Below are 24,133 nucleotides of genomic sequence, written 5' to 3'. Positions count from 1 at the left end.
GAATTAGCAGATTGGGGTGGGGTTATTGATTTTTCTGTGTTCGGTGCACTGCTGATGTATGAGAAGGCCCTCTAATGATCACGCCCCTTTCACCGTGCTTTTACGTAAGCCAAAACGCAAAGCACAAAGCTCGGGCCTACCTATTGAAGGTATTATTGATAAATTCAGTCAGTCTAGGGGTTTAACCCTTAGAACCCGATTGACGCAAAGTGCGTCAAAAAACACACCCTTTCTTCTCTGTTACATTGCTCCGCGACTGTTCATCACAACGAGATAAATATTTTATGACAGAGAAGAAGTGGGACTTTCCAAAGAGACTATGCACTTGTCTGTACGATCAAGTATGAAAATTAAAAAAAATCATGAAATTAAATAAAATTGCATCATATTTAAAGTCTATACTTCTCGGCGTTCACCTGCGCACCCATTACTCTCGTTTGAATTACTCGCGAACCCGTGATCGCATAGATATGGCAAGCATATCAGATGAAAGAGGAGAAACAGGGCTATCCATTGGTACCATGGATATCGATCTTTCTGGCTTATAAAAACAGACGAAGTGATTGCAAAATATTAACGTCATGTACACAAACCAACGCTGCACACCCATTACTCTCGGAGTAATTACTCGCGGACCCGTGATCGGATATATATGCCACGTATGTTAGATGAAAGAGGAGACACAGAGCTATCATTTGATACCAAATACATCCTTCTGGGTTATAAAACAGACGAAGTGACAGCAAAATAATAACTTCATATAGCTCAACTTACCCCACGTTTTTGTCTGTTTTTGTGGCAAAGCATGTTTATAATCCAACGCTATCGTGTGTTTCTCTATGGCAAAACATGTTCATAATCCGGTTTTGAGATCCTAGCAAATTCCTGCATGGCATCCAATTCAAGGCTCACATTGCATCCCAATTTGTTCAACAGAGAAACACCTTTTTTGCCTTTACTTTGTTCATGGCAATGCAGTAAAAAGTTGAGAATCATCATGAGTGCATACACCATAGTCACACATGCTAACAGGCAAACTTGGGTCAAGTCAGGTCAGATCAGTTAGTGTCACAGATATGGAGCGCAGAATTTTTCATCGCTAAATAAAAAATGGAATTTATTTCCGTAAATCACACACCACATATTTCTGTAAATTGCTCAGCCCCAGAGTATCCCTCCAACATGGCAATTATATTGCCCGTTTCAGGACAGTCTGCCCTACACACACATGAAATGCATGTAGAGCTATGAGCTTGCTGTGGTGAGATACAGGTCAAAATATAAGAATTTTTATAATATGATTTTTATATTTTAATTCTTTAAAAATCAAAATAAAATCAATGCTAGTACTAATACATGAAATGATTAGTAGTAGTAGGCAGATCTGGATAGCCTAGACTCTGCTGAAAAAAACAATATATAATATGTGTGTGTGGCACTTACAATGACCAGAATAAATCCTTATGAATAAAGGTAGTGAAAATGCCCTAAAAACAGCTTAGGGTTCTAAGGGTTAACAGATAAACAACAAAGAGAGCCAAAGACCAAATACCGGGAGGAGGAAGCGGCCCCTATTGTCGTAGTCGCAGGAGTCTTATACCCCTGTCAATCAGGCACTTGACCACCATCACCTGCTCAATGAAATGGCACGAGAGAGCATGAGAGAGAGAGGGAGAGAAGGCACAGGCACGCCAAAACAGCAGGGTGCCAGGACCCACCTGGGTAATCACAGATGCATTTTGCAGTTACCATTATGTGAACTTCAATGTTTGCTTTTAAGATGAAATTTAACTCCCCGATGACCGGTCCATGAAACAGGTCCTGAATTCTGTATAGTGTATTCCTAAGCCATTTTTAGATAGATAGGAGTGTATTTTGGGGAATTTTTGACCATTCTTCCAGAAGCGCATTTGTGAGGTCACACACTGATGTTGGACAAGAAGGCCTGACTCTCAGTCTCCGCTCTAATTTATTCCAAAGGAGTTCTATAGGGTTGAGGTCAGGACTCTGTGCAGGCCAGTCAAGTTCATCCACGGTGGTACAGTCACACTCTCTTCTTTTCAAAGCATACTCTCATGTGAGCCAAAAGGTCAATTGAATGGTCCTGTTGATTGTGGGCTGTAGAGTGACACTTCAAATGGTTTCCACAGTTAATTCTTGGAAAGTAATGCTGAAGGTCTTCTGGATGTCAATCAATAGGATTGGACTGGTCTCTTTTCAGCGTCGGGATTAGTGTGTGCTTCACCTCACTGTGTGGTCACTGTGTGCTGAGTGTGTTTCACTAATTCACAGATTGGGATAAATGCAGAGACCAAATTTCCCTCACGGGATCAAAAGAGTATATATACTTATACTTACTTATACTTTAGACCAGTTGAATGAATTCTCTGAAGCAGCTCACATTCAAGGGGTTACACATTAATGCTGGGCACGCAGTTTAGCACATGTACTGCTCGCTGTGTTTGACATTTCAGTGTTGACACCGGATAGATTGAAAGCATAGATAAAAGCATAAAGCCCTCCATAGTTTGCTGTTTTTGGCTGTCACTCACAGATCTGTTTTCAGTCTGTGTTTAGATAAGAGACACAAATGTTAGAGCAGCGAGATCAAACACACATTGTCCTCAACACCTTGTTTGGTGATGGTGGCTATAAGCCGTCCTTGGTAAGGGTTGATCAAACATGTCAAACATTTATTGCACCTCTAAATGGACATATTGGCACCCATGCCACATCTCTGGGTTGAAGGATCAACAATGGTGAGGAGATGGTGGTGGATTTCCGCAGGTCTAAGCCCACTCTGCTACCAGTCCCCATTGATGGGGTCAATGTGGAGGTGGTAAGCACCTACAAGTATCTGGGTCTCCACCTGGACAATAAACTGGACTGGTCAGCCAACACTGATGCACTCTACAAGAAAGGGCAGAGCAGGCTATACTTCCTGAGGAGGCTGCGGTCCTTCAATGTGTGCAGCAAGCTCCTCCGTATGTTTTACCAGTCTGTTGTTGCCAGCGTCCTCTTCTATGCAGTGGTATGTTGGGGAGGAAGCACAAAGAAGAAGGATGCGGGGCGAATTGACAGGCTGGTAAGGAAAGCTGGCTCTGTAGTGGGAGCTGAACTGGAGTGCATCACTTCAATATCTGACAAAAGGACCCTGAACAAACTGATCAACATCTTGGACAATGAGTGTCACCCACTCCACAGCACTATTAGAAGAGCCTGATCAGCTGGAGACTTCGCTCACTGCCTTGCACAACAGACAGACTGAGGAAGTCCTTTGTCCCCAGGGCCATTGAACTGTTCAATGATAGACTTCTCTGCATAGTCTGTCTGCCTCTCCACACTCTCCATGTTTGGATACTGTCTGTCCACTAGCCACTTTTTACCACTGTCTTTCTGCCTCACTGTTTGCGTGCTATATTAGCACATTAGCACATATGCATAACCCCTCCCTCCATGCCATAGCCGAACTGTGGCCACACTTATACCTTTTCTTAAAATAGTTATATATATATAGATATATAGACTTTATTCTTGCACTGTTGCACTGTTGGACTTACTCATTTGCACTATCACCATGACCACTATCACCATTGCACTATCACCATGACACTCTCTCACACAGAGCACCTCACCTTACCTTACTATGCACAGAGAATCACAGGCTCAGTCCCTGCCTCAGTCATTGCAAGCGCCTCTTGATTGATTAATCACCACTATGTGGATACTGTTTTTAGAATTGATTTAGATTAAGTGTTAGTTAATATAATTTGTATTTTAGTATATTTAGTATATTCTTTATCTTCTACTGTCCTTATTGCTTAGTTGTGTTTTTATATTATATACTTTTAATTACTTTTTCTGCTGTTAGTGAATGTGTGTGTGTGTTGTCTGTATGCTACTGAGACCTTGAATTTCCCCTGGGGATCAATAAAGTATCAATCTCTATCTATCTATCTATCTACAAGAGAGTTCAGTTGGGGAGGAAGTGCATTCCCTGTGAAAGGAGTCCGTCTCCGCTCCAACAAATAATGGGAGCCGTTCAGCAGGGAGTGCTGGGTTGTGTTCAGCTGATAAATGGAGCAAGACCCAAGAACCAGAGGAGGCAGCTCATTATTTACACAGTGGTAGAGAAGGTGAAACTGCCAGACCCACATCAGGCCCCTGGAGGCAGAAGTTAGAGAGTTTGTAACAAGGTTGAGAACTCCAATGCTGTCTACTGTAGTGTTTGATATTCTAGATTTGATCTTCCAGGGAGTTTGTTCTTTGGTTCATCTTAGGTGTGCTGTATCCATCTTCATGTTTTTGCTGAATGCTAGTTCAGAGGAGAGATGTGCTCAAAGATCAATCCTGTGGAGAAATCATTTGACAAATTTTCATACTAAAATTACATTTATTGACAAACCAGGTATAAAACCATGGGATTTTACTGTGGCATTGATGATTTCACTAGTATTAGTAGGCTATTGGTATTGACTACAAAGAGTCTGTCTCAATTGGTGTACTTACGTGAGTACACTTTCGTGTAGTACCCTATGTGCACTGTGTGCTTACTGGCGGAGTGCGCAAATTTTAACAAAATAGTATTGTCTCATATCAAACACCAACTCCGTGCACTTCACGGAAATGACGATCGCAAACATTTTAATATAACTTTATTGGCGTCCTCAATTCGACAGTGACATGGTCATACTGTGTCAAAACATGAACCGTTTATGTTATAACTTGCTTGTACCTCTGTAAAGTCTGTTTTCCACTGCTGCTGCTTCAGCTTTCTCAACCGCGATTACCACGAGTTTGAAAACGCTCCCTCCCCTTCCGCTATTTAGCCAAGATGGCGTCCGTTAAGGGCGAAAAGTGTCCAGCGTTGCACACTCAGCTTTTTGACCGTTATGAGTGCGCCATCCGGGAACTTGCAGCGCCCTTCGTGTCGTTGGAATTTTCAGTGTGAACACCCTCATGCACTCAAATTAGGAATTGTAAGTGCAGAAGTACGCGATTTGAGACAGAGTCTAAATGTCTGTTATTGTGACATCCCTAGAAAAAACACCGCACCACATCAGTGATGCTATGATGACGCATAGACTCTAGTGTAGTATTCTGGTTTTGCCACACATTATTCTGTCTGCCATAATATGTGTTTGCCTTGAGCTGAAACATTTTCTGTTGTTCTGTCATGGTGGAGAATAGCTGTCTAACAGTAAATGATCAGATGCCGATTCAATTATCTCTACAAAGCTCCACAAAAACTCAACTCTAAATCTCCAACAGACATCACATGGATCACATCACACGGAAGAACTTTTTCTCAGCTTTTAAACAATGTTAGCCACTTGTTGCTGTGGTAAACAGTTTGTGAGAAAAGGAACTTTAATTTAAGCATATTATTCTAAATATAGTTCTGCGCCCATCTCTCTACCCATTAGTGTTGTCACAATACCAAAATTATTGTTTCAATACCAATACCAAGTCAAGAATTGCGATTTCAATAAAAAAAATTGATTTGATTTGGAGGCCCCCACCGCCTTGTCATCAGTAATATTGAATATAGTGTGATCATTCACACCAGTGGCCATCCTAGAATTTGCTCGACCCGCCACACACACACACACACAAACACACACGGAAAATGATTTGCTTTTGTCATGTTTCTATTTTATATATTTTGGAATTCATATAAAAGTATATATATTTTGCTAATAATGTTTTTATAATATAGTATTTTATAATCTGCATAATTACTAGTAGCTAAAAATATTTAGTCATTTGAACACTGATTTAAAACTATTACACCTAGGCATATTTTAATGTGGTGTGTAGGTCTAGTTGAGTGCGCATTGGTGGTGTGTGTAATTGAGTGCCTGTCGCTTAGCCTTCAGTCTCACGGTTTTAGGCTAGTGAAAAATAGTTGTATATAGTGCATAACAAGGACATGTGGATGCAATTTGTTACGCTTTCTGTGTCATTAGATAAAAGACATGTTCAAAAAACAAACAAGCCGAAGAAAATCTTCCTGGGATCATAAAAGAGATTAGTGTAATTTAGTGAGCTCTATACACAAACGGGTTAGTTAGCAAGGAGCTCTCTCCAGATGTAGAAGTAAACCTAATTCCCATAGCCTAGGTAGTTTAGCAACACAAACTTGAGAGATGTAAGTGAGCAAATCAACTTGATATTAGACTATTATGTGTTGCTGCTGTGCAGCCACAGCATCACTTAAACTAGCAGCCATGTCTTGCTGTTTGTGGCATGACTGCTAACGTGTGTGAGGAGAAAAGACACGCAGGCTAGGGGAAGCACTAGCATGCCTTGCGCACACGCTTGTTACTTCAAAAGAACACGGCCATTCTTAAAAGTATCGACACTAATAAAATTAGGTATTGTGACATTTTTAATTTCCGGGTATCGCGATTCTTTTGTAGTATCGGTGGACCGTGCATCATTACTACCCTTTCATCTCGGTGGAATACTTCACAAACTTTTCCATTAACACATGACAAACCATATATCAGAATAAACAGCAGTCCTTACAGATCACAAAGGAGTAATGCATTCCCATGTACAGTTAACCTTTTCGAAGTAATCCGGGTTTTGAATTTGAAGCAAATTTCTACATGCATGTATCCAACTTTGGGCTTTGTTTCACAATGTGTTTAAATTGTTCAATACATGATTTCGTAAAAGGCCAAATAGAAAATAAATGTTAAATATAGCTTGATGTCTAAATATTAAGATCAGATGATTTACAGTCCTATGTAATGTCATGTTTCATGTTTTTGTTATGTTTCATAAAGTGATGCAGGTCTACTGCTGTGAATAGGCTAAAACAACTTTGATCATTTTTAATGTAGCTTACTGTATCGGTAACCTTGGCCTTGGTGCCCTGACGTGTGGCCTTTGTGCCCCCAGGCAAATATACCCAGCTGAAGGCCAAGTGGTCTTGCCCCTAAAATTATGAAATTCCAGGCCTGGTTGTGTCTATTGTGATGTACTGTTCATTCTTTTTTTTCTCTCTTCACAGGTACGGATTGAAACAGCCACAACTCTCAAGCTGAATATCCTTTTTAAATGTTTATTTTCTGTATTCTAAGCTCACAAGGGGTTCTTTGGAAAGCAGCCATAATTGTTTTTCCAAAAACTGTTTTTGAAGTTCTATAAAACAGGACAAAGTCTTCCCTTTTGTAACATCTGAAAGAAAATGCATCTGTTCTATTTTCAAGCAACTGAAAGGCTATCTGTTGTCGCTTAGCCTCTTTGTTTATAATTGTAATTGCAAAAAGCTTAGACTAGACCAGGGGTGGGCAAACTTTTTGTCTCAAGGGTCACATTGGGTTTTGAAAATTAGCCGGCGGGCCGCACAACAATTTGTTGTAAAAGTTCTCTAAGGAGAGTGAAAAGCAGTTTGCAGTAAAGCTAACCAACGTCGTCTCTATCGCAGGAGAAAAATAGCGAGCAGCCTGATAACCAAATGAAATGCTTGGCAGGCCGGATGAAAGTGCTTGGCGGGCCGGATCCGGCCCGCTGGCCGCAGTTTACCACCCCTGGTCTAGACTAAGCTAGTTCAGAAGTGTTTGATTTCATTTCAAAAGGTGATATTTTGTTTCCCCCAGTTATCTGAACCACTAACATAAACAAGCCACTATCTTGGCAGTGAAGGGAAAAGTAAAGTATGAGGAATGATTTACTTAAATCCCGTCACAGAAAGTTGGCATGCAGAAGTATCAAATGTTGGCACTTTCAGTAAAACTTTTGCAATTTAAGTCTGTGAAGAAGCAGATAGCATTTTCAGCTTTATCATGCGCCATGTAAATAGGTGCCCTCTGCAACACATGGCCAGGCAGAATCAGATAGGAAATCCACAGATATGATTTTTAGACTCCTACTCCCAGAGGAAATTCCTGTTTCATTTACACTTTGACCTTAATGCCTTCTTACCCGTGGATGATTTTGAGTTTCGGACAGAACAGTTCTTACCGGTAAGACACTTTAATTAATTGAAACATCAAATTAAGTTTCAATTAAGTGAAACATCAAAATATAGGTTTCATGAGACTGTTGGTCATTTCTGCTGTGTCCCTGAGTATTCTGTCGCATGCTGAGAGTGTCTCCTGTTCTAATCAGTTTGATTGTGTGCTTTCACCTCAAGTACCTGGAGTCCATCTTTGGACTGCTCTTCCAGCTGCTCCAGCAGGTCACGGAGTGTGACACCAAGATGCAGGTCCTGCACGTCATCTCCTGTGTCATAGAGCGAGTCCACATTCAGGTGAGTGCCCCCTCTTCATCCTAAAAGGTGAAATGTCAACAGGCCAGCAACCTTGCCCTGCAGCACATCCAGTCCCTGGTTTAGATAGCAGCACTCCATACACAATATACAACGCTTCTTTTGTAGATTTTTTAATTATATTTGTATTTATATTATCATGTTGAAATATATTGAACATAAAGAGTATATATTTCAGCAAATACTAGTCAACAATAACCTCAAATGTTTTTATTTTGGATTCATTTAAACATTATTTAAACCTCAGTGGTAGTACCTATGTTATACAAATACAAATACAAATCCACTAATACGCATATCTTTATTGCTGCGTCTGACCTTGCCACAGATCCGGCCTTACGTGGGCTGCCTGGTGCAGTACCTGCCCCTGCTGTGGAAGCAGTCGGAGGAGCACAACATGCTCCGCTGTGCCATCCTCACCACCCTCATCCATGTCGTCCAGGTACGTCCGCCACATGCCCTCACACCCACCTCCAATGACTGAAGTGGTTTCCTCTGCTGCGCACACTTAATATTGTAAAAGCATATTTGTTTTTTTTTGTTTTTTGTTTGTTTTTTTTTCAGTCACTTGGTCAGCCTATATCAGTCACATGATCTAAGTAATGGGTTTCATGCCTGCAGTAGTGAGTCAATGGTGGTAAATCATGTCATGTCTTTGTGTGTGTGCGCGCGCGCATCTGTGTTTTTTGATGTCACAGCAGAGCTGCCATCTTTCCAAGTTGCCTAGCAGTCAGGATCTGCCCCCTACCAACTACAGCTTAAACGTCCTAGCGGTCAGGATATGCTCCCTACCAACTACAGCTAAAACGGCAGCTATGCTGCTCTTACTTCCCAAAAGACAAGTGTCCCTTTCTGTCCAATATGGTCAATTTTTTTCATATGTACATAAGAGAGGTGTTAAATTCCTAGTGCTATAAGTAGGGGATTTCCCATTGCGGCCAATCAACAACCAAACCTATTTACCATTAAGACAAGATCACCAAACAAGCTTCCTTTGTAGGCATAAGTCATAGGCAAAAACATCTTACATTTAAATGTACTACATGATGTACCTTGTAAATAAAACTTAAATTTTATTTACAAGGTACATCATGTAGTACATTTAAATAATTACTTAAATAAAACTAGTCAAGGAGTGTGAGCAGGTGCAATCCCTTGCCAATCCCTTGTTTGCTTCACTTTGGAAAACAATCTATTATTTTCTTGTGAGCGCTAAAACAAGCCTTAAGCATATTTGACAACCCTTGTCAGCCCAGTGATTTTAGCAGCACCTTTTCCATTGTCCTTTACAAATGTAGTGGGGGGGCGGCATTTGTTATTGCATAGTTGCATATTGGGCAGCAGTGGCCTACTGGTTAGCGCTTCAGACTTGTGACCGGAGGGTTGCCGGTTAGAACCCCGACCAGTAGGAACGGCTGAAGTGCCCTTGAGCAAGGCACCTAACCCCTCACTGCTCCACGAGCGCCGCTGTAGCAGGCAGCTCACTGCGTCGGGATTAGTGTGTGCTTCACCTCACTGTGTGTTCACTGTGTGCTGAGTGTGTTTCACTAATTCACGGATTGGGATAAATGCAGACCAAATTTCCTAGTCCAGATTGAATCTTTTCTGTTCCGTTTTCCTCCAGTTCCCTGAAAAGAGTTAGCCTTTTCTTATTTTTGCCACATACGTCCACTGGTGAACTATAAATATTTAAATGGTTCTGTCTTAATGTAAATTCCATGTTCCGTCTGAATTTTGGTCCCAAAACACATGACCTACGCCGGCGTTCGCTCCATGACCTCACGGCGGCGTTTGCAGGCCGTGAGATGCCTGCTGCCGATTTTCAATAACAACTACTGTGGACCTTTGACAGCGGTGGAGATCTAATTAGTATTTTCCTCTACACCTCTTGCTACGCTGCGGTTAACCTTGTTTAGGTGCAGAACAGATTTCAGTTATTGTGTTGCTCCCCAAGCTGTTACTTTTTTATTTTTAATTATTTATTTATTTCCCCCCCTGTGTCCTTTCCACTCTTGTGTTTACATGCCAAGCAGTTGTACAGCTGGCCCGTTAGATAAGGACAAGGTGCTGGACAGAACTCGGGAGGGGGGCGAAAAAAGGGAGAGAGAAAAAAAAGCTCCTAAAGTCTACTAATCTTCATGTGTCTTTCTAGTCTTGACGCCATTAGTCTAAATATCAAAGCTTAAATCAGAGTCGGATGAGTTCAAATCAGACATCACATTTGGCAGTTGCGACTTTTGAGAAGTTTGGCACTAGAGCAACTCAGCAGGCTATATTTGAGACACACTGGTTGAAGTCTTAAAGACTAGACTACTAAAGACTAGACTACTAGACTACTAAAGACTTACCCTTTACATCAAGCTCTTTTGATGAGCAAATATGCTTTTATCAATTCTGATTCTGTCTGCCTCTGTACTCAAATGTGCTCTTTCAAATTTGGCAGACCTCAAGTTGAATTCATAATGAGAGGGAATCTTGTCACTTCCTCTTTTTTAAAAGTGCTCTCGCTGTTGTGACTACTATACTCCTGGGAAGTGTTATCGCTGTTGTGACTACTATACTCCTGGAAAGTGTTGTCTCTGCGAAATGGCCGTTGGTGACATTTGCTCAAGGATGAAGGCTAAGGTCACGCAGAAATGGCAAAGAGATTGTAAACAGATGGTGACTCGAGCGGACTTGTTTTGAAACGTTGTGATTTTCCCTCCCATCCACAGGGCTTAGGAGCGGAGAGCAAGAACCTCTACCCCTTCCTGCTGCCGGTCATTCAGCTCAGCACGGACGTGTCACAGCCACCGCACGTGTACCTGCTCGAGGATGGCCTGGAACTCTGGTACGGATGTTCGATAAGTCCGAAAGGACACTGCTCCACAGTGCAGACTCAGGGAATACGCACTGCTCCGTTGTTTGTATACACGTGAAATGACATTTATCATTTGCACTGATCACAACATACAAAGTGCCACAATCCAAAAATTTGGCATCAATTTCACTGATTTCAACTCAACGTTGAGAATCTAAATAGGATATTCCTTTTGACATACTTATGTAAAATTGTATGTCATTGAGAATGCCCTGACTTTTGCACAGTACTGTGCATATACAGAACAAAATATTTACTCACTGAGATTCATGAAACACACAAATGTACCGAGTAATGTTAAATCCACCTTAATACTAAACACTCCTCAGCTTTCTGTAACTGAGAATAGTCTTGAAACGCTCCCTTTTCCGTCGGCAAGAATCATGAGTTTTTGCAGCAGTGCAATTTATGTCGCATGCTTATTGGATTCTTCATCTGGTGGCCCTCCCCTCCCCCCACGTCTTCTTAATTACACACCCAGACATCCATTTAATCATCCTCCATTATTCCCCCCCGTAATTACCTCCTTACACAATAAATATGGAGCATACATCTCCCTAAAGGCCAACTGCAGTGGCAGCAGCAGACCCTCCCCTTCATTGAGAGTCTGTTCAAACGGTCTGTGCACCCAGGTAGACGGTCTTTAAACAGCAGAGCATGTTCAGGCCCCAGTAGCCATTTATCAATATCTGGACATTGGCCCCGCTGTCTTGCCCTCCGCCATGACCGCCACCCCGCCCACCACCCCCATCCTGTCCACCGTGTTTCACTGGCTCTCCAGCATTCAGTTTGCCGTCTCTCCTTTCTTTTCTCTCTCTCTCTCTCTCTCTCTCTCTCTCTCTCTCTCTCTCTCTCTCTCTCTCGTTCTCTTGTTCTATCTGTTCTGTCTCTCTTTCATTTTTTCTTACTTTCCCCCACTTTTCCGCTTGTGCAGTCTTTCTCCCTCCTTGTTCTCTCCTCTCTGCTTTGTAGTCAGTTTCTACACACAGCCGCTGGCAGCAGATCCCATAAATCAGCATTATGCAACTCGTAATGAACTGAAGCTCACTCCATATCTCTGCAATTTGGTCGAATAAAGAGATTATACTAGGAGAGTTGACAGCTAACTTTTATGATGCCTAATGCTTTTTCCCCCTCAATGCTGCAAATGCATATTTAAATCTTTTCACGGTGTGTCAGAACAAGACACTATGCCTGTCTGTAGTCTAAAAGGCCATTTCTGGTATTTTCCCCCCAATGTCATTTTCACAGACAAGGCTCTTTTTAGTTAGTTTTAGATCACATAGGCATCACATATAGTCATAGAAACAAACACATATACTGTAAAACTCCAAATAATAGCCCTGGCTTTTATTTTCCCAAATCGCCAAACTGCACTGGCTAGTATTAGAGACAGGCGTCTATATGAGACAGGCCTTTAATTCCCTTTACACAAAACTTTTCCTCTGCAAAGATGGAAAATATTATTGAATTAATTATTTCAAACACACTGAATGTCTACCTATATGACTAGGCTATCTGATGACAATTACGGATCATCATTCATTTAGTGTTGAGATGTTGTTCATTGAGTAAGATACAGTAAGATCCAAATAGCGGGGATAGCCAGAACAGATGAAACACGTTTTAATTAAACATAATCTACAAAGAGATCATATCACACTGAAAGCTCATATTTTGTCACTAGCAAATAGCCTATATCGGTCCTTTGTCAAATACAGTTGCATTATCAGCCCTGACCAAAACCGTTCAGGAATTATTTATGCAAAAGTGAAGCTTAATGTTTAATTCTCCCTCCTTTTCGGCACGAATGAAACAGCATGAGAGAGCAGTAACCATATTGTTTCTCCAGTTTTGTATTTGCCAAATTTGACAACAGTCTACATTCAAATCATAGCCTACTTCCAGGCGCGCGGGAACATATTTTTGACCAGGGGTGCTGAATAACAAAATAATCATGGATGTCCGACGATTTCTCCCCCAGCATATTATTCGAATTTAGACAGCTAAATACGCCATTTCACCGCCGTGTATGAGTAGGTCTAAGAGTGAGAAGTTTTATAATGCCCTGGGCAGCCACATTCCACTGCAACTATGCGCAGCACTTGCCACTCCGACTCATCAATAAAAACTGTGCGCGCACACACCAGTCCCATAGAAGCGCACTTGACTTTACATAGGTCTGCACTCCCGCGGTAGTCCCGCGGGACCCGCTGGTCCCGACGCAAAAGAGTGCGGCTTTTGAAAGCTCTTTGCAGGAGCGGGCGGGATGAGAGAGGTGCGTTCGCGGGTGCGGGACAAACCGATGATTCACTGCACTCCCGCAAATTACATATGTGCGTAAAATTAAATATGGAAATTATTAAAGTACTGTTCATAACTATAGTTCAGCTGGATGTTCTGTTAGGCAGCATTAAAAAAACGGGGTTTAAGCATAGCAGGCCTATATTGTCGTTTACGTGGGTTCAATGTGTTCCTGCTGCTCATTGTCAAAACTCAAAAATCGAAAGCATGACAGAGGAAGAGGGCACCAGACTAGGCCTACTTCAGTTGTTAGCCTACATTCAGAACCAAGAAACTGACATCTGGAGTCTCTCAGGTGTGTGTGCTCCTTTCGTGAGACAGAAAGAAAAACTGAATAGGCTATCCCTCCTGCATGCGGGCTTTAGCGGGCGGGAGCGGGACATCATGTTACAGATGCGGGCGGGAGCGGGACTAAAAATGACACATTAATGCGGGAGCGGGACTGAAAAATCAGTCTACTGATTTACTTTACATCATTAACCTATTTCAATAGGTTATATAGCCAGAGAATGTTCGTAGACGGGCTCTGATATAGCCTAGTCTAAGGTATATTCCTTTTCTGACTTCTTTCTCTTTATCGCCATGGCATTTAGAATAAAGAATAACGTTCGCGAACCGTTCTGGTTTTGTTGCCAGCATAAAAACAAGCTTACCATCGGCCTATCCGCAAATTTTAAACACAAGGGATGAATTGAACGATGACGAAGTCGGACATATAGGCATAGTTCATATTGGAAAAAAAGTTATACAATTTGGAACTCTAGCTTTTCCCCACCGCAGTCTTTTAATGCCATCTAATCATAACGTGCGCAGTCTGCGCCATACTTAAGCCCAAATCACACCCAGGATTCGCATCGAGATGAGCAGCAACTTGATGCAACATTCTAAAACCTTGCAACTGTGACCAGACATGTGAATGCTTTGCAACGGCTTGTAACGACGTGCAACATCTAATTCACACTGCTGTAACCTCCTTTCTGTAACGGTTTTGTGTCATTGCGAATCTTTAAACAGACGATCTGACGGGTTTTAGAAGATTAAATACAACCCGAAACTAAAAAACAGACCAGGCCTCTACTGAAGACCGGCCTTTAACCCAAACCTGTTGCCACGCCAGGTGTTTAAAAGGGACTCTGCGATTATTTGAAGTTTTACGGTAGACCCTTTCAATCAGTTCCTAGAGGGTTTCCGGTTGAAATGTTCAAAACCAATGCAGATACCTTGAAATGAAAATGAATCAGATTTTAGCATGATGCTCTATAAAATGTGTTTTTGTGTTTGTTTGTTTGTCTGTCTGTCCCCAAGTTACCATTAGCTCAATGTTGTTTTCTGTGCCACCGGAAATGCCATAGGAACGTACATATTTGTTTATGCAGTTGAAAGGGTCTATAAATCAACTACTGCCTTCAGCCAACAGTCACATTGAGTCTATAGAGCAAGGGTTTCTCTGGAGCTGTTGTGCTTGGCTGATCTCTCCTGATGGTGCGCCTTTGCTGCGCCGTAACTCCGTCGCCCTCCTGTCCCATCTCTCCGTCATCTCTCATCGTCTTGTCCATGGACACATTTCTCAACCTGACGCCCCCGCACAGACACTTTTTTTTTTTTCTCTCATCCATTTATGGGGCCACATTTCTCCACCATCGGTCTTCACAGATCATCAGTTTTTCCCTTGCTTGCTCTCTCTTTCGCTCTCTCGCTCTTTCTTTCTATCTATCTATCTGTCTCTCGTTGGAGGCTCACACCAGTAAATAAAGCCATTTGTAATGATCACCCCCGCTTTGCTTACGTTAATGGGTTAAGGGCCATGTTATTTGCGAGGGTGTACCTCTAATTGAGTTGTAAATTATTTTGCCTCTCTTGACTAAACAGAGGGCAAATACTGTGTCATTAACCTATACATTTGCTGTTAATAGTCCTTAGATCATTATCTCTGAAGCATTGCCTATTTATTCCAAATAAATCAGATATTGGAAAGGTGGCACAATTATTCAGTATTTAATAAAGGTAGTTTTTGCTTATCCAAATTCAAGAACTATGATGATCGAGGATAGACGTGTCTGTATATTCATGCTGTTCAGTTGTCATGACTTGGCTCTCTATGTTTCTGTGCACAGGTTGGTGACCTTAGAGAACAGTCCAGGAATCACGCCCGAGCTGCTTAGAATATTCCAAAACATGTCAGCTTTGCTCGGTAAGTCATCTATCAGCTAATGCCCACCGGACTGTCAGCGCGACACTATTGTTGGTGAAATTTATTAAGTGCAAGAAAGTCTTGTCAAGATTACAAATACTGGGTCATTTCTGCAGTAAAGGAAAAAGTGAGGGATGTGACCTGTCCTCTTGTAGAAACAATGTGAGGTGACTGCAAATTTTTATTCAGCTGTACAAATTCATACTTAAAAGTATCATGTCATCCCATGTCTGCAATAAAAAGACTACAGTCTCTAGAGAATTAGGTGTCAGGCATCAAATGGCAAAGTTTTTGTAGATATCGGCTTTTATCAGTAATACTTCTTTCAGTGTCTATTACTCATTTAAGAGTTGCAGGTCAGTGAAGTTATGCTTGGTATTGTAACTGAAGTATTTGTCTAATATAATTAATACAGTTAAGACAAAAAAAGTCATCACGCACTGAGAGGAGATTGACTGTGGGATGCACCTGGCTTCAGGTTTACAGATGGGTTTTCCAAGGAAGTGGAAGGTCTTTTTAAGATCTTTTTTGTCCAATAATGAACTGCTTTGGGGAACATACATTTTCAAAAAAGTGGCTCGGAATGTGGCCCACCTAATGGGAAGAGTGACCTTTCCTGATGAGGTCATTTAAAGGGTAATTACTTCACTTTTCTGTCAGATATTGGGACTCTCGTGGGACTTTGCAGGGCAGTGCTATTTAGACTGTGTGAAAATGCTTGATTCAAATGGATACCTTGGTCAAAGTCGTCTTTTGTTCAAAGTCATGTTATTCAATGAAAGTGCACAACCGTTGGCACAACCATGGTCAAGCTGAGTTAACAGAAATGCCCCCATCCCCCCAATTAACTTTATTTAAATGTCACTGTGTTCCATTTGAAATTATATTAAAATCACACTCATTTTAATCTATACGTGGCACCAAAGTGAATTGTTCTCAACCACAGTCTCTATGTCTTGACATTATGAGGGGGTTGTTAAACTCAGCGCCACACGAAATAGCTGTCTCCTTTTGGAAGGGTATGTATGAGGCAGTTGCTGACTTCCATCTATCAATATGTTAATAAATGAATATGGTTTTAGTCATAAACATAAATAATTTTGCTCTGCAATTTGTACAGTGTTTTTCACAAATACCATTAGGTAACAGGTGACCAGGGCTTTGTGCTCAAGACATTGGATTTTGCCTGGTTGCAGTCATGCTGGTTGACCTAATATGTGCATCAGGCAGAATTGTCACGTTTTGAACATGTAATTTATCAAATGTATCAAGGTCCTATACAGTGCAACTGGAAGAGGGAATAGAGAGCCCCCCCCACACACATTATCAAGGTCATATACAGTGCAACCGGAAAGTTTTCAGACCCTTTCAAGTTTTCCACATTTTGTTATTTTTCAGACTCATCTTAAAATGCATTCAGTTCATTTTTTATTCTCATCAATCTACATACAATACCCCAACACTCCACAAAAAAAGCAGGTGTTTGGAGTGTTTCGTAAAATTATGAAAAATAAAAGACTTAAATATTCCATTTACATAAGTATTAAGACCCTTTGTTATGACGCTTTACGCTTCTCTTGTCCTCTCAGGAACTCTAGATGCCATTCATAGTGACCATTAGGTCCTTGGTTACCTGTCTGACCAAGACCATCCATCTTGGATTACTCAGTTTGGCTGAGCGGCCAGATCTAGGAAGACTGTTGGTTGTTCCAAACTTTTCCATTGGAGAATGATGGAGGTTACTGTGCTCTTGGGCACTTACAATGCTGCAGAAATGTTCTTGTATCCTTCTCCAGATCTGTGACTTCACACAACCCTGTCTCGCAGCTCTACGGACCATTCTCTTGACCTTGTGGCTTGGTTTTCACTCTGACATACACCATCAACTGTGAGACCTTATATAAAGAGATGTGTACCTCTCCTAATAATGTCCAGTGAATTCATTTAGGCACAGGTGTACTCTACTCAAGTTGTAGAAGCATCTCAAGGACCTTTGATAGAAGTAGGATGCACCAGCGCTCAATTGCAAGCATCATAACAAAGGATCTGAATACTTATGTAAATTAAATATTTCAGTCTTTTATTTTTATAAATTTACAAAACACTCCAAAAACCAGTTTTCTTGTGGAGTGTTGGAGTATTGTATGTAGATTAATGAGAGAAAAAAATAATTGAATTTTAAGATGAGTCTGAAACATAACAAAATGTGGAAAACTTGAAAGGGTCTGAAAACTTTCCGGTTGCACTGTATAGAGAGCCCCCCACACACATTATCAAGATCATATATATATAGAGAGCCCCCCCCCCCCCCACACACACACACACACACATACATATTATCAAGATCATATAAAGAGAGCCCCCCCACACACACACATTATCAAGATCATATATAGAGAGGCCACACACACACACATTATCAAGATCATATATAGAGAGGCCCCCCACACACACACACATTATCAAGATCAGTGTTTCCCATACATTGACTAATCTGTGGTGGGGCGCCACGAAATAAAAGTCCGCCGCCACAGATTTATATTATATGTTTAATTTAATTGAATTTAATTTAAATGAAATATAAGGTCAAATCCTTGCATTGTCATTGAGCTGCGCTTTTTACGCAACGCAGCCTTTCCTTGCCCCGTCCCGCTCTCTCTTGTAGCCCGCTGCCCCTCCTCTGCATGTGCATTAACAAAATATTCACAATTGTTGAAGGATTGTTGTTGCCACATAGAAGCATTGCATAGAAGACGTCTGGCTAAATTGCTATTAAGTCCGCTTACCATCGTGACCATGCTGTGCAAACAAAACTGCTGCATTGAAGTGAACTCTGCTAAGGTCTTATCACAACATACTGTAGTAGGCTACATTAAAGAGACTAAACTAAGTTAAGTTATGAAATCAAGCAGTATCTCAAAGCTAACGTTAGAATACTGTTTGGATGTCGAATTTAGCATGCTTAGCCTACTTAGAGCTGCTTGTCAATTTCGTTGAAGGGCTCATTTTATTGACTCTTGACACTGAATGTTTGCAAAATCCTGATGTAAATGGAAAAGTGTTTTCCAAAATTCAAAAATGCTTGTCCCAAGGAGAAGTACGAACCTTTATTTTAACTATGTAGAAAACGTTATGAATTGCATCCACACATCAGCAATTGTGATTGCCCACACACACATTTTGCAGAACACACATGTTGCTAAGCTGCAACTGAGACCCCCAAATTAGAACAAGAGGCAAAGTATGAGATATGTTTACTCATATATTGTATTGTTGTGATTTGTGGCAGTAATCTCTTTAGCTTTTCTCCCTCTGTCTCTCTTTCTCACACACACACACACTCTCTCTCTCTCTCTCTCTCTCTTCTCTCTTAGTCTCTCTCCCTCCCCATCTTTGTCACAATGTGTGTGATTGTATTGCTCAATCACACACATACACACACAGTGTTTCCCACAGAATTGAATTATATTTGTGGTGGTAGGTTTACAGAATTAACTTGAATGCAACCGTTTTTAGCAAATTAGTACAGCGTGGTTATGATGCTAACCAGATTTAAGCACAATTTAGTACAACCTGGAAAATTATTGTGTGGTGGTCAATGTTGATATTGTGGTGGGCCGCCACAAATAAGTCAATGTATGGGAAACACTGCACACATATCTCCGTCTCTCTCCCCCTCTCTTTTCATCTCCATCCTCTCTTTTCTCCGTCTCCCTCCTCTCTTTTCCTCCTTTCTCCATCCCCTCTTTTCCTCTCTCCATCCTCTCTTTTTTTCCTCTCTCTCCATCCTCTCTCTCCCTCCTCTTTTTTCCTCTCTTCATCCTCTCTTCCTCTCTTTATCCTCTCTTCATCCTCTCTTAATCCTCTCTTTTCTTCTCTCTCCCTCCTCTCTTTTCCTCTCTCCCTCCTCTCTTTTCCTCTCTCCCTCCTCTCTTTTCCTCTCTCCCTCCTCTCTTTTCCTCTCTCTCCATCCTCTCTTCCTCCTCTCTCCCTCCTCTCTTTTCCTCTCTCTCCATCCTCTCTTTTCCTCTCTCTCCATCTTCTCTTTTCCTCTCTCCCTCCTCTCTTTTCCTCTCTTCATCCTCTCTATTCCTCCGTCTCTCCCTCCTCTCCCCCTGTCTGATGCTCTTTTGGTCTGGCCCTTTACTGTGCCTCTGATGACATAAATATGGATGAACGTCCAAATTAAACTGTCTCGCTGCAGTGTGATTACCATTACCTGTCTGGACAAACTAAACGGGTCAATGAACCACTAACATAAAATGTCCACAAAAAAATAGTGCACAGGAAACTGACAGTGCATACAAGGATGGGGAGTAGTCACAGCTTGTGTCTAGGGTGCTTTCTCTGAAGAACTTGTATGATTATTACTGAAGTATGTTTTAAAGCCAGTTTGTTGCTGCCAGATGGGCTCTTGATTACTTGATTTACAATCCTCAATGTGCCGGTCATAGCAACTTGACTGATTGTCATAGTTTGTTCAATATATGTATGTATGGGTACATGGCATAGCATGGTGCTAGGTCTGTGCCCTAGGAAGAAATGCTTTGATGACTAAGTCCATAAACTGAGCTTGAAGGCAACAAACTAAACTGTCAATTAGATGAGGCAGAATTTAGATTTGAATTAATGACAGTTATGGCAGGCCAGGTGCTTCATCAAGCTTGAATGGTGGAGAGCTTCTCATTTCTTGTCTGGGGAGTGGGAGGCGAATCACACTTGGGGAAATTTGAGCTGTCCGTCAGCTGTCAGCACCTTTGATGGCACAATCACCACCCACCATGTTGCGATTTTGAAATTGAAGGTAATTGTCCCTTATAGGTGAGGGCAGGTCTTCAGCCATTCTCCTTAAATGTCTCTGACTGCTAAAATACTCTGATGGCTGTCCATCTCCGTGCATCTCGAAGAGGAGCATTGGTCCTCACAGCAAAATAATTTCGGTCTTCCTTATTATGGTCCTCTGTCTTTTTTTTTCCCCCGTCAGACTTAATGGCTACAACGGTGCTCTGGCTCTGAGGCAGACTGAGTCACCCAAGAACTTTTTTTGCTACTGTTTTGTGCCTGTATTCCATCATGGGCGAAGCATCACAGTTTGAGTCTGTCCATAGGTATTTCCAGCAAAGTTGGCCAGCAAAGTTTATGAGCACCTCAAAAGTAGAGCAGAGAGATAGATTGCTCTCAAACGAAAAATGGAATTCATTTTTTTCTTTCTGAGGCTTAATTTTCTGGGGCTTCTGAGTGCCTGTCAAAAGACTTCTACACAGCGTCAACAATTTAGAAGAAAGGGCTGCATAAATAATGGAAATTTCCGACACACAGAAGGCCAAGTTGCCTGAGTAGTGCACTGATATCCTGCGGAAAAGCAATGCGGTCATGACGCATCGGGAAGCATTGTTTATAAAAACAAGCCAGACCCAGATGGATGCAGGCCCTGCTCATTGGTAGTTCCTGAAGCAACAGGGCCCAGAGCTTCATCACCCTGTGTGCTGACTCAATAGCGTTAGCGGGGCTAATCAATCCCCTGATCCTGCCTGACAGAAGTGACCTCCAGGTTATTTATTTTTTTTAGGGCACTTTTTGCCGCAACGACACAGATGGTGTAATAATGATTATACAGCAGTTCGGTTCAGTCAAAATATTTATTCATCTTTGATTGGACAAGAGGATGGTCTGCTGCATCCTCTAGGATGTCTCTGGGGCAATATCTCAGGTTGAAGTTTTCAACTGAGCAGCAATAGGGACATGGAGAGAGGAGATGTGTGTGTGCGCGCGCGCCCTTGTGTGGGTGTGTCTGTGCGCGTGGGTGTGTCTGAGTCTGAATGAGAGATACAGTGTGCTTTGAGTGCTTTCCTCTCAGACATTCAGAGGAAAAGGAGCACAATTAATTTGCACTCTCCACTCTAGTCCTGGTACTCATCTTTAAGTTGGTTTCCTATTGTGGGCACAGTTCAGAAAGTCAGTGCTGTTCCACTCGCCTGAAGCCACATGCGTCACAGCTCGGGTAGCGTGAACTCACCTCACCAGCCGCCAACTGAGTCATCTCCTTCGCAGAGTCGAAAGCCCAGAGGACCTCGCACACCCACATGCCCACCTCCACCTGAACCCCCGTACACAACACCCTGCGCTACCTTAAAACACCTGCAATTCTCGCCAAACCTCAAAAACTCCTGTTTGCTTGGCTTGTCTCCGCGAACGAGTCTCTCTTTAGTTTTTACCTTATCTTGCCGAGCCTCTGAGGTCCCACAACTCACAGAGATGATGTGATGTGCTTCCTTCCTACCTCCCCCCCCCCTCCCCGCAGAGTTGAGTTCAGAGAACGTGCGAACGTGCTTCCAGATCATCAAAGCCTACATCTACCTTTCAGCCACAGAGTTTTTCCAGGTGAGCGGCAGAGATAGGCTCAGATTGCACCAGACAGAGAGCAAATGGGAACTCGGCCCCAGCGCTGTGTGAACACACACACACACACCCACACACACACACACACACACACACACATACACACTCTCTCTCTCTCTCTCTCAAACTCACGCACACACACACTCTCTCAAACTCACACACAAACACACACTCTCAAACTCACACACACACACACACTCTCAAACTCTCACACACACACACACACACACTCACTCACTCACTCACTCACAGACACACACACACACCAAAACACACACACACACAGACTCACTCACACACTCTCAGACTCACACCCTCACACACACACATACAGTACAAACTCACACACACTCACAGTTCAGGAAAAGGCTGAGCACCGATCAAAGATACGATCAACATGATATGCAACGGGCATTTGCATGAAGTCATGGCTAAAGAAGTAACTTTTATTTAGTAAATATTTATTTAGGTTTCATATCGAAAATGTGTAACCTAAATGAATATATGTTGTATATTGAATAATTCAGTGAGCTTGCGGTAAATACTGTACATACTGTACCGTAAGTGCTTTTGCTGTTATTCCCTCCACCTTTCCCTCCTCTCCTTCCTTCCTTCATCCCCTCTTTCTCCCTCCCTCCTCTCTAGAACTATGCTGAAGGGCTCTGTAAGTCATTCTGTGAGATGATGAAGGACATCACGATGGAGGGCCAAGTTCAAGTATTGAAGGTGAGACTGAATTTGTGCCATTGTCCTCCACCTATAGCGCATCACATAGTGGATGGCCTTCATGGGAAAATGGAGAAATGGCTCGCCCCCTCATCGAGTTTTATCTTTGCCCTACTGCAGACCTAATAGGAACGTTAACAGAGAACATGGAATGCCACAAACAAGTAAATCGCAAACATTCCTTTATTCTTTTCAACTCAACTTTCTGTGTAGGATTTACAAGTTGAAGTCCTCTATCCTTGAACTGGAAAGCTATAACGATCGGAGGGGGAAATTATTGAATGACTACTTTGTGAATGAAGCATCTCGCCCACAACAGGATCAGAAATTAACAGTAAATACAATTGGAAACCGCCATCTATGAATAATATCATACGTTAGGTACAATAAAACTAATGCCTAGCAGCTGACATAAATATCGTCACTTGAGGTCCTTGTCCGTTCGCTGCCCTGTCACTCTCACCATGATCCCTGAGGGAGCGGAGATGAGTGGGCAGCCCCTTTCATTAACTCCCCCATCACCTCCACCACTCGGCCTGTCAGAGTCATCTCATCTCCACAGAACCCCAGCCACCAACACTCGCGACAGATGGTTTATTCGCCGATAATTAACTCTCCATAGTCGTAAGTCGGTGAAGAGACGACGACAACGCCGACGACAATACTCTCCTCTGGGTAATTAAGGGAATGTTTAATAACCCCGAGCTTTGAGATTACTTCGGCCGACATGTCTTTGTGTAGATGCAGGGGCCTGTCAGACCTGTTCAGTGCAGACCCCAGTGTTTTATGACAACACGCGCCACTTTGATTTGGCGGAATTAACTCCCGAATGATTGCCACCAGGGCAGGGACATAGCCGACTGAAACTGGGGCCTTTAACCAGATCCTCCTGTCACACTGACTTTTTGCACTAATTAATCACTGATTTCCTGAAGCATGCCGTCACTGATGGGAAAAAAAGCCAATTCTCAGGATTTGTTGCTGTACAGACTTACTCTTACTCATAGTGGTTCAGTGTTTGTCCTGATGCTGCTCATGGGATGCAGATCCAGAGAAGGCTTCCATTTTTATCGATATAGGCCAGTGTTTCCCAAAGGGTGGGTCGCAGGAGATCTTATCGCCAGCACAATTTATGTTGTCAGGGTTCCCGCGGGGTCTTAAAAAGTCTTAAAAAGCCTAAAATTCAGAACTTTAAATTTAAGGCCTTAAAACGTCTTAAAAACGGCCAGATTTACATTCCGAGGTCTTAGAATTCATTTAGTCAGGTCTAAAAAATATTTTACCATCGTTCATTTCCAGAAACGCTGGCCGCAGAAAGTTATTACAAAGTAGCAAAAAAGTATTGTGTCGTAGCTTGCAAAGCAGAGCTCTA

General features: G+C 42.2%; 1 protein-coding gene across 1 annotated transcript in view; it reads left to right on the top strand.

The window, feature by feature from the left end:
* Nucleotides 1–24,133, top strand: part of ipo11 (importin 11) — an 85,795-nt gene that overhangs the window by 40,671 nt on the left and 20,991 nt on the right. The window contains exons 17-24 of the mRNA XM_042070137.1: nt 7,022–7,055; nt 7,936–7,976; nt 8,147–8,263; nt 8,610–8,723; nt 10,996–11,111; nt 15,560–15,636; nt 21,938–22,017; nt 22,681–22,761. Coding sequence (XP_041926071.1) covers nt 7,022–7,055; nt 7,936–7,976; nt 8,147–8,263; nt 8,610–8,723; nt 10,996–11,111; nt 15,560–15,636; nt 21,938–22,017; nt 22,681–22,761 — 660 coding nt within the window. The remainder of the gene's footprint in view (nt 1–7,021; nt 7,056–7,935; nt 7,977–8,146; nt 8,264–8,609; nt 8,724–10,995; nt 11,112–15,559; nt 15,637–21,937; nt 22,018–22,680; nt 22,762–24,133) is intronic.

This window comes from Alosa sapidissima, chromosome 18 (genome assembly GCF_018492685.1).
Source record: "Alosa sapidissima isolate fAloSap1 chromosome 18, fAloSap1.pri, whole genome shotgun sequence".
Taxonomy (NCBI): domain Eukaryota; kingdom Metazoa; phylum Chordata; class Actinopteri; order Clupeiformes; family Clupeidae; genus Alosa; species Alosa sapidissima.
This window is presented reverse-complemented; position numbering and strand designations above follow the sequence as displayed.